Source organism: Heloderma suspectum, chromosome 5 (genome assembly GCF_057233095.1).
Source record: "Heloderma suspectum isolate Gila_16-S chromosome 5, 16-S_ref, whole genome shotgun sequence".
Taxonomy (NCBI): Eukaryota; Metazoa; Chordata; class Lepidosauria; order Squamata; family Helodermatidae; genus Heloderma; species Heloderma suspectum.
The window spans coordinates 94,128,651-94,149,096 of NC_139462.1; the positions used below are offsets into that span (position 1 = coordinate 94,128,651).

At 42.9% G+C, this 20,446-nt stretch overlaps 1 protein-coding gene across 1 annotated transcript in view; it reads left to right on the forward strand.

Moving 5' to 3' along the window:
• The first annotated feature begins 379 nt into the window (after positions 1 to 379).
• DLC1 (DLC1 Rho GTPase activating protein) overlaps positions 380 to 20,446 on the forward strand; it is a 332,632-nt gene continuing 312,565 nt past the window's right edge. Inside the window, exon 1 of the mRNA XM_084856695.1 lies at positions 380 to 1,552. Coding sequence (XP_084712821.1) covers positions 488 to 1,552 — 1,065 coding nt within the window. The 5' untranslated portion in view covers positions 380 to 487. The remainder of the gene's footprint in view (positions 1,553 to 20,446) is intronic.

Genomic DNA, 20,446 nt, shown 5'->3' on the forward strand with positions numbered 1-20,446 from the left:
AATGCGGACTTGTGTACAAAGGCTCACAAGACTCGTGGCTTTTAAGCCATGGAAATAGCTGTCTTATGACAGAGGCAGTGAAGAGAGACTCATTGTCAAAATTTGGCTTATGGAACCCGTTGTGTTCCCATGGAGTTGTTTATAACATTCTGTTTACTTCATTTGAGAGAGTAATCAGCAAGGAGGCCATGCTTGATTATAGCTTCTGTCTTTGAAAACGATTAAAGTTATTCTACCAAACATCTTTCTAAATCCTTCCCTTCCTAACTCATTCAACGTATTGTTGCTTTTGCATATTTTTTTCATATGTACTTCTATTTGTTGTTCTTGTGTGTGTGTTTTACATTGAAGAAACAACCTTCTTCTTTTCAACAGATATGCAAGATGTAAAACCATTTCATTCTGTGGAGAAGTTCATGGAAGCCACAATGTTGCATCTGGCCCTGACTGTATTACTTGTTGGAACCTGTTGCTAAAGTACTATGACATGTCTTTAGCAATCAGGAAAAGAAGCTGGGAAGAACATGTAACCCAATGGATGGGCTTGCCTTTTGGTTCTATTGATTCTAATATATTATGCAGGCATGGCCTAGTAGTTGACAACCTGCAGGCAGGCATGGAAAAGGATGGACTTCGGAGTGAAGGCCATAAAGAAAAAAGCACTTCCTTGCCAGATTGCTGTCTTGGTGGAGAACTGGCAGGTTTCCCCTCAAAGCTGCTTGGTAATGTTTCCAAAGAGGTAGATGAGAATGACAATCATCAAGAGGAAGAAGAATTTCTCTCTCTGGAAGACAGCACAGAAACTTTGGTCGATGTTTCCATTGGGGATGAGGATGATGGTGGTGGTGGTGGTGGTGGTGACGATGACGACGACAATAACATGGAGCTTACTTTGGAGAAAGTCAACCACCAGGTCACTCATGTTGAAGAGAAACTGTCAACTGAAAGGAACAGTTTAGAAGGAGAAGCAGGACTTTACATAAGGATAGACCCAAGGGTAGAAGCAAAGAAAGAATATAATAATCCCTGTGAACCAACTGAGGAAATGAATGAACGCAATTCTGAGACAGATCCCAAATCAGTGATGGAAGAGGAAGACATTTGCAATAGCAGAGAAGAAAGTCTGGAATTTTACTACAACAGCTCCAATGAAAATGCAGATGCCCAAAAAGAATGTGAGCTTCCAAAGGTGGAAAAAGATGCGTCTGAGGAGAAGATGGCCCATGCTGTTATAGCTGCACAGCAGCATGAAAAATCAGGTGCTTCTAAAGACGGGAATGAAAAAACGGTCAGCAGTCTATTACCTGATGAGCTTTCTCCTGGTCAATGTAGTGACAACAGTGTAGTTGCTGCAGACTCCAGTAACTATCTTGGGCAATCACCTGGTTCTTATTTCCTGCCAGAGGGGAATGGCCTGGATTCAAATGGCTTTGCAGATTCTCAAAATGAATGCAGCACAAGTGCTCCCTTGGTGGAAGGTGTGACTGATCCAAAGAATGACATAGCTATGCCCCAGCCTACGGACAGTCAAGTCATACTGCGGAAAAGAAAGGTAGGATATGTAAAAGTTAACATGGTTTCCAGATGTACGGGAAGATGTGGATAGATAGCTCAGGGAAGCAGTGGGTGCAATCCAGTGCAGAGTTAAGACTTAATCAATGGGACCTCAGTATGTTTGAAGGCTCCTATTACAAGGGAGCTGCAATTTAAAAAAAACAAACCTAAAAAGCAGAGGGAATGTGTGTGGGTTCAAAATCCACAGTCAGCCAATACCTGACCCAACCCAAATCTAGCAGTTATGCAGAAATACACAGGTTCACTCAGGGCTGGAAGCAGATCCTAGTAACTGATAGATTTTATATTTTCCAGAATGGTGGATAGCCCTAGGATAGCAATCTGGAATCTGCATAGCATCTGGTACAGCCAAAGTAATTCAAGGAAAATTGGCAAAATTCCTTAGGGGGGGCTTCACGCATTTTCCGAGTTACCATGGTTTTGTCTGAGTGGAATTTGAAGTGAATCTGGAAGGTCCTGCTGAGGGGACAGATCTGTTGGAAACTGGAGGGCTGTGAAAGGGATTTTGATCAGATTAATTAAATTTCTCTGGGAAGTTTTGGCACACCTCAGTGTGTATGTTCTTTGGGATGGTAAAAGACTGACATTTTAAGACTGTGTTCTTGCATTGCTAGCTCTATGCCTCTAGAAAGAGACTTGCATCATTTTGTTCCTCACCTCTGCTCCCCTCACATCCATTTGGACTGATTGGTCTGAAAACGGCAAGTTTATGTCAGTACTGATTCACTAGAAAGAACCTGACACCTACTCCATGAGGGAATGTCACATGAGAAAAATGTTTCTGTGTTAGAATTCTGAGATGCCAAAAGGAGCAAAGGACAATTATGGTATCAGGAGAAAGCTTTTTCAGGACAGCACAAATGGTGGGGGAGGTTTTTCTTTGGTCTTCTGACAGAGGAAAAGGCAGTCATTTTAAATCCCTTGTGGCAAGATTCCTCCTCAGTCCCCAAATCCTTATTCATGAGGTAGGATTAATTTTGCTTGCAGCTGGACTGTGGGATTAAACTGTAACTGTCACTTTTTCTTGGACTGTGTTGTTAACCCTGTCAAAGGTAGACAGTGCCTGTGGCTAAAATCTTCAAATCCTCATTTGACAACCGTAGTGAACACAGAATGCTGACGTTCCTTTTTTGCCTGTTGCTAGGAAGCATAGGTAGAGAGGAGCAATTCTACCAGACCCTGTCTCTGCTTTCTATAAACCAGGGGTGCAGGACCTGTGGCCATCAAGATATTGTTATACTCCAATTCCCATCAGCCCCCACCAGTGCAGCAAATGGACAGGGATGATTACTGGATTACTGCAACATGCCCTATGTGAGGCTCCTCTTAAGGCTGGTCCGGAAGCTGGAGCTAGTGCAGAATGCAGCAGCTCAGCTGTTATCATGAGCTGCCCCTTTTCAGCATGTAACTCCTTTGCTGAGGCAACTGCACTGGCTGCCTATGCGCTACCTAGCCAGGTTTAAAGTTTTAATACTAGTGTACAAAGCCCTAAACAACTTGGGGCCAAGATACCTGAGAGAGCACCTTCTCCCTTTCCAACCTGCCGAGTCACTGAGGTCATCAGAGGGCACGCTCCTGGTGATTCCACATGGACTTATGCCCCAATTGGAGTCCACCAGGAGAAGAGCCTTCACTGTGGTGGCCCCCTTTCTTTGGAACTCTCTGCCCTTGGAGTTCAGGCAGGCACCAAGACTGTGTTGTTTCTGGCACCTCCTGAAAACAGCACTGTTCCAGGAGGCATTGCTTAACTGACCAGCCACAGTTTACCTTGGCATTCTGTATTTAAAAAGCACAATTTTAATATGTTTTAATCTTTTTACCCTTTTATCTATTTTATCTTTTATATTCACTGCTCTGAAATCTGTTTTAGATATGGAGCAGTATACAAATATTGTAAATAAATAAAAATATTTTTAAAAAAATAATGGGTAGGGCTGTGGTCAAGGGTAGGCATGGTCGGAAACCTGCTGAGGGCCCACACCCCAGCAGGGCCCCCCTGGGGAAAAAAAAAACCTCTGGAGTTGCTCCTCCTTTTCACCATTGCAACCTGCTTGTTCATCTGCCTCTCGCTTTGGCCCAGACAACAGTGGTGGTGAGAAGGAGCAGCAGTAGATGACATTACCTGCTTGCTCTGATGGTCAGGCAAGCAAGTGGTAGCACTGATGAGAAACCAAACAAGGAGCAATAGCAGCTAGTGACAATGGTGGTGAGAAATTAGACTCGCTGAGGCAGGGGCCTTTTGAGGGTGTCTTGCCCAAGGGCCCTCAGAAACCAGGAGGCAGTTTTGATTACAGGAGCTGTAGTTAAGGATGTCAGAAAATTCTGCAACAGATTCAAATGAGTTTGGTTTTCTATGAATCCAACCAGCTTTTTCTGAGTCACGTGGACTTGCAGACTGGGTTTCTTTTTCCTTTGGGGGAGGATTTTTGCCAATGTGTATTAGCTCAAGTGTGCACTTGCACTAATGTGTATTAGCATTCTGTGCATTAGTGCTAATGTGCATGAGCACAAATGCTCATTTGTAAACAGGAACAAAAGTCACATACATCCCTAAAAAAAATCCGATTCCATCAATGAGCAGATGGAGGAATGAAAGATGCCTGACAATCTGCGAAACACAGGCGGAACGGATTTAACAAATCTGTACATCCCTAGTTGTAGTCCAACAACATCTGGAGGGCCATAGCTTCCCCATCCCTGCTGTAAACTATAGGTTAGATCAGCAGCATCTTGGTGATTCAGCGCAGGCAGGGCAGCTTATGTCCAGAGTCAAGAGTCCAAAATGCTTAGGGATGTCAGAGAATTCCGCCACGGATCTCGGTGAGGCCGAATGCCAGTGCATTCAGCCCCCCGAAATCCATGGCGGAACAAAGCCCAAACACCCCCCCCCACCCTGCGAAATGAGACCGGAATGGAGCACCTACCTGCTGCTGTCCACGCTGACTTGCGAATGGCGGCCGCATCTGCGGCCGCCATTCGCTTCCTCCATATAGCCGTGATAGGCTACGTAAATACTTATGTAGCCTATCATGGCTAACGCAGGGACGCCATTTGCGTCCTTGCGGAAGCCGTGATAGGCTACATAAGTATTTACGTAGCCTATCATGGCAAAACTAAGGAAACACAAATGGCAGCAGCTACAGCGGCCGCCATTTGCGTTCCCTTTTTTTTTGCCATTTTAGCCTAGGTAAATATTTACGTAGGCTAAAATGGCAAAAAAAAAAGGGGGGAACGCAAATGGCGGCCGCCGTAGTCGCCACCATTTGCGTTCACTGTTTTGTTTTTTGTTTTTTGCCGTGTTATGCTATGTAAATATTTACGTAGCCTATCATGGCAAAATACAGGGACGCAAATGGCGGCGGCTACGACAGCTGCCATTTGCGTCCCTGCGGGCTGCCCAGCAACAAGATGTCAGGCTGCGGGCGGCCCTGGCCGGTGGCTCTGCGGAATCTCCACAGAGCAGAGCCGGCTGGAAAAAATTTGGGAGGGAGGGATGGAGCTTCTCCCCCCCACCGCGAATGTCACCCTTCGAAAAGGTAAGTGACTTTCGTACATCCCTAAAAATGCTGCACGCTGGCTCAGTAAACTGTATTGCTAGGCATCTGTAATTGTTAGGCAATTACGGCTGTAATTGCCGTTCACTCCCATGAGTCCTTCTAGACAGGGATGGGAAGAAATGTGTTTGTTTCACATTTTATTTCAAGCTTACCAAATTTTGCATTTTTGAACCAATGCAGTGCTCTTGCACTCATGTCCTGCTGATGAGCTTCTCATAGCAATCTGGTTGGCCACTGTAGGAACAGAATACTGGAATAGATAGGCCTTTGGTCTGATCCAGTATGGCTCTTCTTGAGTAGTTCTTATGTTTGTACCAGTGTATATACAAGCTTTATCAATATACATACTTTATCAGTGTAACCCTATATATGTCTGCTAGCTTGGAGCCTAGCTTGCACACATGCACACAGATCACTGATTTCACTTGAAGGAGCATATGAACTCTTCTGCCCCTGTGGATATAAGCACTCTGTGAACCAAGTCCTCCATGCAGAAGTCTCAGTATATGCAATGGATAAAAGAGCATATATACCCACTCCTTCCACCAGAGAAAGGGGATCCTCAGTTGTAGTTGCCAACCCAGGATATACATTGAGGAACATATACAAATGAATATTGATTTATCGCTATCTGTCAGTCATAGTGATCATAACACAAAGGCTATTCCATGGATGAAAGTACCCACACAGGGAAGGCTAAAAAGCAGGAATGACGAGTACCAAGGAGAGGCATTCATGACATAGCGAATGTAGCTAATACTGAAAGCATAAAGGATAAAAATGTTTAACAGAAAAAGCAATGGGAAACTCACATTTTTTGTTGTACTAACTTACTTAATTAAAATTTATGCATTGCGGTGCTCTTCAGTTTAATTTATTTAGATGACTGTGTGATTTGTACTTGGAATTTACGCAAACACAGTCATAAATATTACTCCTGTCCCTTTTGGAAGCTATGGAATGCTGTCCCACGAACTTCATCCATGTTTGGATTGAAGCATGATAGATTCCAAACAATCTGAAAAGAATTTAAAACAAGTGCTGAACCAAACAGTCACTAAAGGGATGATTCCAGGCCATTACAGTACAACCTTTATGCAAATTTGAATTTTGACACATTTTTGCAACAGAAGGCAGCTATAAATTTTAGAGACTGCCAATTTTGTCTAGACTGCAAACCCAAGAACCATACTGCAACTGTTATGCATCAAGTCAGGAAACACTTGGGTTTCAGCTGCCTAAAATGGTAATAAATGCAGTTTTATATATGACTTTATAACGACATGCTACCATCTCCTTGACTAGCATTAGGGTGCTAAAGTTATTGATGTACAGTAGATTCCCCTTGAACTGAACCATTAAAAGCGCTTATTTTCCAATATCCCTGAGGATTCCCCACAGGGTGCCATGTCAATATGTACCTATTTTTAAAAGTCTCTTCCATTCACACATGCAATCACATTGAATTAAGAGAGTTATGTATTTAGGATTAAATTGGTATAATACTAATGGAGAATTTTCATTGCTTTTAGAAAAATAAGCCACCCGTATGAGGCTCTTTTACATCCCCCTCCCTCTCATATTGGTCCCTTCTTTTCATAACACCCTGCTATTTCCACTCTCACTTCCTTCAAACCACTTACTTCCCCCAGGCCATTGCCTACTCTATCCCCATTCTTTCAGCTACCCTGCCACTGGGCCCAGCTGCCCTTAGCTCTCCTAATTTCTGGTTCGTCTTCCCATTCAGATTCCTAATCCTTAACATACTGCCTATTAGGGCTGACTTAAAGTAACAAGGCATTTACTGTGTGCTTGTCATCCCCTACTCACAGTTGCTTATGGGTTCCTTAGACAACATCATGCCCCTCCAGTTTTGCTTCTGGTTTTAAACAGTTCTTTCGGTGAGTTTTTTTTAGAGCAGGGGAAATGCAGTACTATTTGTGAGAGTGAAAGAAAATGGTTTTTCCACTTGTGTAATTGCACTATTCTGCTATATCACAGTGTCACCTAGAGGTTATGTAGTGAAACAGCAGGAAAGGAAACACTGTTCGTATACCGCTCAGATCTCACTTCTGCAGTGGAAATAGGAACAGTGAATTAACAACCTCATGTAGAAATGCCCGAAATAACAGTGATCTGTCAAAGCCATTTTGCTTGCCGAATGGCTTGTTTTGATTCCTCCTTTTTTCAGTAAAATGGTGAAAAAAATCTTTCTTTCTCTTTAAACCATTTATTTCACCCCACATCCTGAATCAAGCGGTGCTGTGGGATGCCCACTTCTACCTTCTTGTCCTGCAGCAGTTGCTGTCCATCCCACATTGATTTCAGCAAGGAAGCTGCTGCCTCTTGATAGGGGAAGCTCATGGAATCATAGAATAGTAGGGTTGGAAGGGGCCTATAAGACCATTGAGTCCAACCCTCTGCTCAATGCACGCTCTGAGGGCTCCTGAAGATCTCCCCCTCCTGTTCTCAAAATAAAGCCACAGCGATGAACTGGGCTTCTCAGCTCTGAAACACAGAGCAAGAAGGACCCAACTTCCCCCTCTGCCTGAAAGATAAGGCATGGGCTCTGAGAGCTTTACAAGCAGGGAGGCTTTACAGTAGTGAGTGCTTGGTGCACATACCATATGAATGTGTGTGTATGAGGTGCACCACAAAGAACACAAGACCAGCCTAGAGTGTTGCCCACCAACCAGTATTCTGTCATCAACCAGTGTTCCAAGCTTCATCCCTTCAGCAGGATAGATTTAATCCTGCAGATTTAATTCAGTTCTACCACAAATCAACAACCAAAAACATATAGGCAATGTGCTGATTTTCCCATGGCAGTCAACTGGGCTGGGGGAGGGGGAGAATCCAAGGCTTCAGGAAACAAGGTGACCCTCCACCTCAGTTCAGGGATGAAGTGCAATTTCAGTTCAAGCCTACAGTGGGTGGGACAGTTCGAAGGCATTTTTTTTTTCTGTGCACTGCAAAGGCAGAATATGGGCAAGGCGGATTTCAGAACCATGCTCTTTGTCATGCTGTACAAGTAGCAGAAGTGAAGTACATGATATGAAATAAACAAAGGCTTAACATATAGTAACAGAATTATGCTTTTCTTAGTGCTGTGTGTGTGTGTGCACGTGCATGTGTGCGTGCCTGCACATGCGTGGACAGATACAGAGACCTGCCTATTTCCAAACTGTAGCAACATAACACCATCATCAGTGCTATAAGATGCTCAGTAGAAAAGCATTTTAACTCAGGATTACTCCTTTTGATGCAGAGCTCAGTCCCAGTATGCCAACAACTTTGTAGCCGAAATGGAGCTACTGAGCGATAAGAGGGAGGTACATGTATGCTCAGGTAAATCCAAAAGTTTGCAGATATATATAAAAAATCCTTAAGAGGGAAACCTCTACTCCACCCCCACCCCCAAAACCCAAATAGAAAACAGGAAGACTGTGCCTGTGTGTCATCATGCAGAGAAAAGGGATGAGGGGATGCCTGAATGCATGTGCAACCCAGCAAAACACTTAACTGAGCAACTTGGTGCCATTAAACTTAGGAGAGGAAGAAATAAAAGGGGTGATGGGAGGAGAATGAGAGATGAGTGGGAATGAAAGAGGGGAATGATTCAATGAAGAGACAAGAGATGGAGTGAGTGAGAATCGAAGTGGAGGCAACTCAGTGGAGAAAGCAAGAGGGATGATGGAAACAGGAATGAGAGCTGTGGACAGTGCATGACCAAATAAGAGGCAAAGGTATAAGAAGCAGATGCTTACTATGAGGAGGAAGGAGGAGGTGGAAGGGCGATGGTGTAAGCAGAAATGGGAGCAAGTGATGGTGGCGGTGGGAGGCAAGCAAGCAAGCAAACAAGAAATGGAGGAGGCAAGAGGAAGCGGACAGGGGCAAAATGGCAGGACAACCAACTGAGCAGAGAGGAGGAAGAAAAGAGAGAGGTGTAAACTGAGAGGAAGCGGGAGCCTAAACTGGAGTGCCAGGTGGAGAAAGGGAGGTGGGGAGAGAGAGAGAAGTGAATGGTTGTGTGGGACACTATTTAGGGTGGCCATGTGTCCTCTTCCTTATCTCTTGGCTTGTTTATCTCCAGAGCACTCAGACAGACCTCTATGCTGATGCTTCATACATGATTCCAAAATTTCCTAATCCTTTACAGCCTAAGTAGAGAAAGAGACAAGTGAGGAGAAAAACCTAAGCAAATAGGCAAGCTGAATTAATGTCTAGCAACATGTGGTTTGCTGGATTCTCACTGGACTCTACTTTGTTCCTTAACGCTGCATTCCTTTTCCTCACCATTCTCATCTGGTTCAGTTCCCGGGACATGAATATGAAAGATAATCTCAATAGATTCTGAGGCAAGGCCAGCATATAATGGAGGATTCCTCCAAGGCCCTCCCCTGAAGGAACCCAAGGAAGTTCTACAGGCTGAATGTGAAACTTCCATGGGCCAGATTAGACCCATGGGCCAGAGGTTTTGTATACCTGATATAAAGAAGGTAGAGACATCCTTGGCTTTATACCTGAAGTTTGAGTCCCACTCTCCACTCTCTGTTCCTCTTTGCTTCCTTGATCCTTCCTTTCCAGATTTCCTCAACATACTTCCTCCATTCCTTCAGCTCTTTAGACTTTCTATACTGCCACTCGACAGGTGCCCCTGGGCATCCATACCTTGTTGCAACCCTGAGCTGCAGATCCAGGGGATCCACATGGATTCCATTTGCCACCATTGGTATGGAAGCTGAAGTCAGGATGTTGTCCTTTCATGCCATGCCATTCCTGCTTTTCAAGGTGTGAGGTCCCTTGGTGTACCTCCTCCCAGTGCCTGCATTAGGTGTTATATGCATTCTGCCCAATTCTTAAATAGGCCTTTCCTCTATTAAATACATTTGTTTTCCTTTTGCTATTAAATTTTCATAGCTAAATTGGAATTTCTCCATCTCTGCCTTTACCCACATGTGTGAAACCCTGCCCTTCTTTCCACCATTACTGCCAAATGTTCTCTCTCTCTCTCTCTCTCTCTCTCTCTCTCTCTCTCCCCTGCTTTAATAGAATGGATCACAGAGTATCACAGGAGTATGATGAAGCATATGGGATGAACATTAGAATGCACTGCTGTTCATCAAAACTAGACGTTCCAGCTGCAATGTCTAGAAACCATGGATGTAGCGGCTATGGGTTCAGCAGGATTCTCTGATGATAAAATGCAGTAATGAATAAAGGAACATTAAAGGACGGGGGAGAGATTCCTATCTTGAGATGGAACCAGAGCTTTCATCTTGTATGTACAAGATGGGGTTGTTTTCTGGATACTATAAAGGCATCAAAATGTCTTGAGCCAGCCCTGCTTCTTGAGTGAGATGCAGGCAGGCTAGTTCCTTAAAACATTCATTCTAGAAAATAATCATTGAAGGGTTCTTATATATACTTTCCCATAACATTCCAACGATGGTGAAGTACCTAAATATTTGCTCTGTTTACAATAGATAATTTCACTTTTGCTTCATAACATTCAACGCTCAGATTCACAGCCTTCTGGTTTTGCAAGAAAAGAGTTTTCAGAAAGATCAATATTTTGAAGGCATTTTAAAGTTAGTGCCAAACTTTAAAATGCCACTGTCAGAGTAAGAAGTTCACATTCCAAAATTCCAAAATGCACAACTCTGAACACCGAATCTGGTAATTCTCTATTCACATTCACAACACCAGTTTCTACTGACTTTTAGTTTTTGCCTGATGATGATGCTATCTGTAGGGTTTCTGATACTTATGAACAAGCCCAACTGTATCAGTTCTTAGTTTTTCATTCTTAACGAATAAGGAAAAATAATCTGCACTGAGAACAATGCTAGAGTTTGTTTGCCTGGAATAAAATCAAGATTCCAAAGGTAAAAGGACAACTGGTTTCAGCTCTCTCAACTATTTCCTGGGAAAGTTAAAAATAAGTTTTGCTGCAGGGAGGTGGGGGAGGAATTGGCATTTGTCATTTAAGAAAATTGTTTTATTCCATGTGCAGCCACATGTAGCAGAAATTTATTTGCCATGTGTATAGATTTTACAGTGTTTCCATCTTAAGAGCACAACTGAAATAGGAAGAAATTTTCATGCATAAACTTTCCAGAAGCTACTACTTCAATAATAAGTAATAGCTTAAAGACCCTTTGCATTCTCTTGTGATCTCCAAGTGGGAAACACCAACAGCTTTTTGTCTGACTCTAAAACTCAGGAAGTAGCCGCCACTGATGTCATCACCATGTTGCCAAAGCAAGGCCCTCTGGGAACTTGATTCAGGGCTCTCAGGAGTAACATCAGAAAGGAAATTTGTATCTTTTCCATTTATCACCACAGTGTTTGCTTGCAGTCCCTACAAATGTTGCCTTCTGAGTAATTACTTTACTCAATATTTGAAGGCCAATAGGCTTTACTAAGTTTTACAGCAGTATATCTTGCCTTTTCTGGCAATAAATACATAAATAAAGCATGCTTGAAGAAAACAAAATCACATAAGCATGAAGGTTTTTTAACATTCCCAGAGTATTGTGGGAGTAATCATAGCGCCATCAACTACAAGCACAGTGGAAATGCCATCAGCTATGACTGTATAATGCAAATCAAACATGCAGGTTCTCATCATGCAATCGTCACCAAGCCAGGTTCATAGTGACTATTGGGTAAAATCCCATGTGATTGGTCCTGCCCATATGGTAGCGAGGGTTTAAATTGTACATCAGTGTAACTGGATGAACCATAGAAAAGTGACTCCTATGTTGCCCATGTAATGTCAAAAGAATGCCTCAGTCACTTGTGATGGTGAAGGAGAAAGTTGCCTTGTCCCACCCAAACTCCCTATATTTCCATAAGCTTCTTAACAAATGCAGTCTGAAAATTGCAAAAGGGTGGAAGTCATGCAATGCTATTTGGGAAAAGTAATATTAAAGAGTATGGTTTTTTTTCTTAAACCAGAAAGGAGTTTCAGCTAATGGGCAGTATACAAATGTAATAACTAAATACCTAAGTAAGTAAATAATGAAATAATGAAATTAAGTAAGTAAGTAAGTAAGTAAGTAAATAAATAAATAAATAAATAAATAAGAGTTGGGGTGTGGGGGGGAATAGCATTGTGAGGGCACTACTGTTCTTGAAATGAAATGGAGATTGCGTTGGTCAATTGTTCATCAGTGTGCAAGCTATCCTAAAACAATTTGTGTGCTTCTGGTAATGCAGAGAGATCCTAACTTCCTGTCATAAACTCATAATAGATATATGGGGAAGGAACCTTGGAAGGCACTCAGAACTCCAAGCCAAACTCCATGTTATTATGCTAATCCTGTAGTGTATAGCTGAGGGTAGTTTTTATTTTCTCTATGGTAAGCATTTTCTCTAGGGTAACCACAGTCCAATTCGGACTGTGACCACCATGCAATGGGAGGGGATGATTACCCCCTCCCCCCCATTTTTCCCCAAAATCACACCTGTATCCATGGGGTGGTTAAAAGGGGTGGAGGCTTCCATGGACACCAATGGATACTTTTCCTTTTCTTTTTCTACCCCCCCCCCCAACCTTCATGGGGAGATTTCAGGAAAAACATGGGGAGGTTTAATCCTCCCCTACCTTTGCACAGTGGTCTGAATCTGAATTGGAGCCATGCACTCTTACACTAGAGGAAATTAAAACCCTCAGTGATATTCTATGCAATCAGTATATATAGTTTGGCTCTCAAAGTATGTTTAAGTTTGTCTGCCATTGTCCTTTATTTTTATCTTGATTGGATCCTCTAGTTTGCTGATGACAAGAAATTATTTAGGTGATTGGAAGAAAAACGAATTGCAAAGAGCTCCAAAAGGGTCCTCTCTGTCCAATCTGAGAAAATGGGCATTAAAATGGCAAATGCAGTTCAGCGTAAGCAACAGTAAAGTGATGAACACTGGGTCAAAAAAATCCAAACTTCATGTATACGCTGATGGGATCTGAGGTGGCAGTGACTGACCAAGAAAAAGATATTGGGCTTGTGGTGGTTCTCTCAATAAAATTGTTGACCCCATGCATGTATGCTGTGAAAAAGGTAAATTCCACATTGGCCATAATTAGAAAAGAAATTGCAAGTAAAACTGCCAATCTCATACTGCTGTTATACAAATCTCTGGTGTGACTATACCTCAAGTACTATGTACAGTTCTTGTCACTACACCTCAGAAATGATATTATACAGTGCAGGTGCAGAAAAGGGCAACCAAAATAGTCAAAGTGCTGGAGCAGCTCCTTATGAGGAAAGGTTACAAAGTCTAACTTAGGAAAAAAGGTGACTGCAGGGAGACATGATAGAGGTGTACAAAATTATGCACACCGTGAAGAAAGTGGATAGGGAGACATTTTTCTCTCATACACATAATACTAGAACCCAGGTTCATCCCATGAAGCTGAATGGTGGAAGATTCAAGACAGATAAAAGCAACTATTTCTTCACACAGCATATAGTTAACCTATGAAATTCACTACTACAAGATGTAGTGATGGCCACCAACTTGGATGGCTTTTAAAAAAAGGGAATTAGGCAAATTCATGGAGGATAAGGCTATCAATGCTTACTAGTCCTGATGGCTATATATTACCTCCAGCAGTATGCCTCTGTATACCAGTTGCTGGGGAACATGAGCAGGTGAGTGCTATTGCACTCATATCCTACTTGTGGGCTTCCCACAGGCAGTTAGTTGGCTGCCATGTGAACAGAATGCTTGACTAGATAGGTGTTTTGTTTTATTGAGCATGGCTGTTCTTATGGTCCTAGGTTCTCACTTCCAGTTGCCATCTTCCTAATTTTGTTATCCATTGGATAACTGTTACCCTTGGATAAAGCCCTTGTCCATTGTTTCTCTAACTTCCCTCCTTCTCCTATAGCATTCCTGAACATCTTCTTACCAAATGGTACCCCATCCTGTTACCTGCCAAATGTCTGCCAACCCCCCATTTCAGCAACACTATGCAGGCAGGGAGAAAAAATGCAAGGTTTATCAAGCTTTTTGATAAACCACACTTACTACCATACTTAGCTGGCAGGTTACATTTGGTTGGTGGGTCATGAATTCTGGAGACCTCTCCTAGAAGAACAACAGCCTTTGTTCTGAATGAACACAAAAGAAACCTTCCGTTTCACCAACTGCAAATTCCTTTCATGGTTGCATTGTCTGTCAACTGGTTCCTATTAATCCATAACAATACTGCAATTTGTCTTTCATACCATGACTAAAGCACTAATGTTGCCATCTTGTCACATATCTCCTGAGTACTGTGTGCACGTGGAATGTATGGTGGTAACACTTTAAATCATTTTGACAATCTGAATTTTAATTGTTTTGAAACTATATCACATCACATGCTCAGAAGGGACATATGTGGCTAATAGCCATGCATTGATTTAGTCCACCAGGTGTTATAGAAGGTTTTGACATGTATGGATTACTTGGCACATTGTGAAGATGTTCAGAAATATCTGGGGTGGAAAACATATTAAGTCAATGGATTCAGGCAAGGAATGACTTACCAGTGCTTGCTTGTAATGGGGCTCTTTTCAGTTCAGAAATTTAGCTAGATCACACGAACGTCAAGTTTAATCTCTCAAAGGGAAAAGAAGCTTCTGTCTTCAGAAGATTTTGAAAAATCTTTAAGAAGTATTCTTAAGGAAGACAGAACCTCCTGCTTTTAAACAATTACAAGGTGGGCAAGAAATGAGCATACTTATTTCACCTTCTGAAATGGGGTGGTGTGAAGCTCCATGAATAAGGCTCATGCCAAAACATATGACTGGCCACCATCCCGTCAAAGTGCATCTGGAGTATATTAATGGAGGGTTATTTACTTAAATGACTCATGTGTGTGTGTTTTTAGTGGGGAAGCATATACACTTTTTGAAATTCTGATACCTATATTGATGATTGGTATTCATCATTTTGAACTGTATTTATATGCTTTTTTCCTATACTTCCATGCTCTTTTTTAGTATCAGTGTTGCATGGTTTTCTCTGGGAAACATACATAGAGCCTAATCCCTTTTCCCACACTTTTTTATGCCACTCTTGATTTTGTGGGGGGTTTATACATGCATTAAGCATGTCATGGAGTTAAAAGATAGCTGTCACCTGATAGACATCACTGCTGTGGCAGGACTTGATCACAGTTTTGGTGTTTCTCAGAGTAGAGCTGTTTAAGGGCTGGTTGAGGAATAGAACACAGTAATGGCAGAAGGTAAATCTACTTTCCCCTAAGCATCAAGACCATGACTGGAGATCATGTGATAGCCTTGCATCACCATAACATCTACCAGGCATACTCTGCTCTTGGCCATCAGTAGCCTGTAGTGATGGGTGGTTCTTCCTGTTTCCATGGGCTTCATATATTTCTCACTTCCGAGTTTGTTCTATGCTGATTCCAAGCAGATTTTTTTAATGGTATTTTTGTGTGCATTTTTCAAATTGCACACATTTTATATATATCCATCCATTGACTAAAGCATGTTTGTATGCATTTTTCAAATATGTGCATTTGTCTTTGTACACATTTCAAATGTGTTTATTTTATCAGATGCATTTTTCCTCTTCCGTGGAATGCATGTCTGGAAATATACAGATTTCAGATCACAAAATGTGTCCAGTTGGCATTTGTTTCCAGGTGACGTGGATTGGAGGAACCCACAAAAAAATCAGATGGAATGGATTTGTCACACATCCCTAGTAACCCCCTCCCCCTTTGAGATAGCTTCAGACATCAGCTGTATAAGGGCCATTTTGTTGTTACAGATTTCCTACAGTGAAAGCACACCCATGTAAGAAATGTGATGGATCCCTAATAAAGATTCTCACATTGGTTTCATCAAAAGATGTTATGCATCTTGGGACACTGTGTGTAAATGCAAGGAAGCTGCAATTGGCCAGGGCATCCTAGATTGTATAAATGTATACACAGTTATCACACACATTGATTCATATGCACCTATTGATTGATCTGTATAATGTGTCGTGGCTTTAACTGTATGTGTTCTGTTTCTATCAATTTCTATCAGCTTCTAAGAATCATAATATCATTTTGTAATGTTAGTTGCAATTAGGATTCAGGATAGCCTAAGATCCTGTTAGTTTGACCAAGCACTACATTTCTGAATGTCAGGGTGGACTCTCCCATGCCTGCTTCAGGATGCAATTTGGGCCTTGCCCAGATGTTATGAGAGACATAGAGTTCCAACTGCTTCACCTCACCTTTCCCCTCTTCCTTGTAACTTCCAGGAAAAAAAAACAATGCACAACATGATGTCTTTGCATTGTGCATTGCCCCACCCCACTTCGCCTCTGATCATTGGCTGTCAGCTATGATGTGTGGCGATACATAGTACTATGGTGTCATGTCATAAATTGTGTTTACCTGGACATTATGAAGAAGAGGGAGCGGAAAGAGACTGAGTAACAGCAGCTTCTTTGAAAGACCTTAAAAGAAGGCTCTAAATCTAGCATCTGTTCTGAATGTTCAAGCAGCAGCAAGAGAGGTGGCCACCTTCGAGCATGTACAGACCAAAACTACCTCATTGCTCTGTAACCACAAATGGGACATACAGCTGGGATTGGGAGGAAAGGCTTCCTAGGCAGCAAATATAGCTTCTGGGCTAGTTTGAACATGTGGACTTTTATTCTTAGAAATTAACCTGTTCAAGGCTGGCCCTACCGTTAGGTAGAGTGAGGCAGCAAGAGATACTGATGGGCGGGGAGCAGACAAAGCTATGCATGCCACATGGCCTGCCCTGATTCTCCTAAGCTGCACTGTTGTCCAGTTGCTAGTGTTGAAGTAAGATTCATTCAACAGCTTGTCTGGTCGGCTTTTGTACATGGAATGGAGGGAGGAGCCATCTTGTCCTTCACTTGAGATAGCAAAACAACTTGGGGCCAATCTACACTGCACCCGCCATCGCAATGAATTCGGTGTCCCATCAGGTTAAACGCTCTCGCATTAAAACGTGATTATTCACACTCACCCATTTTCCCCGTTGAAGTGCTTCATCGAATGCATGAGCTCGGTTCACACTCGAGCACTGTGCCGTTTTCCTGCTGTTGTCCTGGAGCGGGGGATAGGAGGGGGTAAAATTTAATCTCATTTGAAGGGATAAAACAACCCCCTGCTCAGTGCAGGAAGCCTGATTCCCAGGAGGTCGCCCATCCAACTACTGACTGGGGCCAACCCCGCTTAGCTTCTGAGATCAGACAAGCACGCACACATCCAGCCCTTTGCTTGTTGCTGAGGAAACGGGGGCTGCTGAGGAAGCTGTGCAATCAGTAGCCGGAAGTCATGGGGCCGTCGAGAGCTGTTACTGGATAGGAGGGAAATACAAACACCGCTATATATGGACAGGCGGGGGAGGGGACTACGACTGGATATGGTAGTGAAGGCGGAAAATCAGAGCACATTAAGGGGAAATACCGGGATATCAGGGTATTGAAAGCAGGAGGACGGAAGTGGGAAATTCCGGTTCCAATTCGAGGCGGGTACTGCGTAGTGAGAAAGGCAGGCAGTGAAACCTCATTGGAAGCGAAAAAAGGCGGTAAGTGTAGATCCAGCCCTGGTCTGAACCCGAACCAGCCACCCACTTTAATTTTAAAAAGGGATAAAACAACACAGTGTTCTCAGTTAGCCAATGGCAGTGAGCTTGAGGAGCACAACGACAAAACATAGTGTTGGATCCAAACTTACAGTGCTAGCCTATACATGTCTACTCAGAAGTAATTCCCATTGAGTTCAGTGGGGCTTACACCCAGGTAAGTAGCTATAGGATCTCAGTCTTAGTCATGCTTAGAGGAGACCCACTAAAATCAATGGGACTTTTGTTAGTAATGACTCACTAGTTCCACTGGTTTCAATGGGTCTACTCTAAGCACAACTAGGTCTAGATCCAATCCATATTCCTCAACTATTTGCTAAACACTCCTGTGTGTCCCACCCAAAATTATACAAACAAATCCCATTATTTATTTCCCATTATTTGCCTCCTGCTGGGTTTGTTGCGTGCATTCACAGCCCTCTTTTTTATATAAATAGCAAAAGGGTTCCGAGTCCATGGGAAAATTACTAATAGCATTTCCGAGAGAATTTTATAAAGCAGGGGGAGTGAGAAGAGGAAGAAGTTTAAATTTCACTTGGATAAACTGCTGTTCAGTTTCAGGGGCTCCTGTGACTAGACTGTCTCAGCTAAATTACATTACAGTGGAATTTGCTAAGCAGCAAGCTAATCCATGGGCCTTGAAGGAAAACTCAAAAGATCCAGTAATTAGCTCTCAAAGGAGTCAGCTGGTTGTTTTACAGCTGTGAAGAAAACACAGAAGAGAATTTATTTATTGACCTAACTATCTGATAAATCAGGAAGAGAGCAGAGCCTTGGAATCTTTTTGAATAGACCACCTCCTGATCCAGATGAGGTCAACACCCCCACTCAACTTCCTGTCCCAGAATGTGGGGGAAAGTCTGGTAAACATAAAGCTGCACAGGACTTAAATGTCTCTGGAGAGGGTTTGTGGAAGTGGGTGGCTTTTAAAGGAATGGTTCTTTTGTTAACAGTAGAACACAGGGAATACAACAACAAAAAGCATGAAGAGAGTTTATATATTTAGCACATTGATACAACTTCTGGAAATAGCAGGAAGTACAGGATTCACAGGAGTGGACAACTTGCACCCCTCCAGATGTTGCTGGACTGAAACTCCCATCATGCCTCACCATTGGCTATGCTGCCTAGGGCTGATGGGGGTTGCAGTCCAACAACATCTGGGGGGGTCACACATTGTCCGCCCCATGCATTAAAGCAATGCTTCACTGCTTCCAGCCCCACACTCACAGACACTCATACTGTTCACACAACACATGTACTGCGATGTTGGGATCAGACCTCCATCTTAATGCATAGATTGAGGGCAGGACCAGCAGATGAGATCCCATTACGCCACACCACCCCCTCCAGAGTTTATTTTATACATACACACCTGTTGTGTGAACAGGGCTTTTGTGCTGGGAAAATATTGTTCTATTCTTTATCCTTACATAGGCCATATATACACTACATAAACCTTCCCCAACATGGTGTGCTTCAGATGTGACTACAGCCCTCATAAATCCCCAGACAGTTGATTAGCCACAATGGTGGGATGATGGGAGTTATAGTCCAACATGTCTGGAGGGCACCAGTTTGGGGATGGGCTGCACTATAGACAAATGGTTTAACAGTTAATCTTTCATAGAATCATAGAATAGTAGGGTTGGAAGGGGCCTATAAGACCACTGAGTCCAACCCCCTGCTCAGTCAGTGCAGGAATCCAGAACATGTCAGAGCATCCCCCCACAGATGGCTGTCCAGCCTCAACTTGAATGCCTCCAGTGTGGGAGAGCCTGCTACCTCCCTAGGTAATTGGTTCCATTGTCATATTGCTCTAACAGTCAGGACGTTTTTCCTGATGTTCAGCCAGAATCTGGCTTCCTGTAACTTGAGCCCATTATTCCGTGTCCTGCATTCTGGGATGATCAAGAACAGATCCTGGCCTTCCTCTCTGTGACAACCTTTCAAGTACTTGAAGAGCGCTATCGTATCTCCCCTCAGTCTTCTCTTCTCAAGGTTAAACATGCCCAGTTCTTTCAGTCTCTCTTCATAGGGCTTTGTTTCCAGTCCCCTGATCATCTTTGTTGCCCTCCTCTGAACCCTCTCCAGCTTGTCTGCATCCTTCTTAAAGTGCAGTGCCCAGAACTGGAGACAGTACTCCAGATGAGGCCTAACCAGTGCTGAGTAGAGGGGATCTAGTACTTCCTAGAATTTGGAAGCTATGTCTCTATTTGTTGTTGTTCAGTCGTTAAGCTGTGTCCGCAGCCCAGAATATCATTTGCCTTTTTTGCAGCCACATCACATTGTTGGCTCATACTCAGCTTGTGATCTACAACAATTCCAAGATCCTTCTCGCTTGTAGTGTTGTTAAGCCACGTATCCCCCATCTTGTAACTGTCCATTTGGTTTCTTTTTCCTAGGTGCAGAACTTGGCATTTATCCCTATTAAATGTCATTCTTTTGTTTTCTGCCCAGCACCTCAGTCTATCAAGATCACTTTGAATTTTTTTTCTGTCTTCCAAGGTATTGGCTATCCTGCCCAATTTTGTGTCATCTGCAAATTTAATCAGCATTCCCTGCACCACCTCCTCCAAGTCATTAATACAAATATTGAAGAGCACTGGGCCCAGGACTGAGCCCTGCTGTACCCCACTCATTACCTCTCTTCCATTTAAGGAGATCCCATTGATAAGC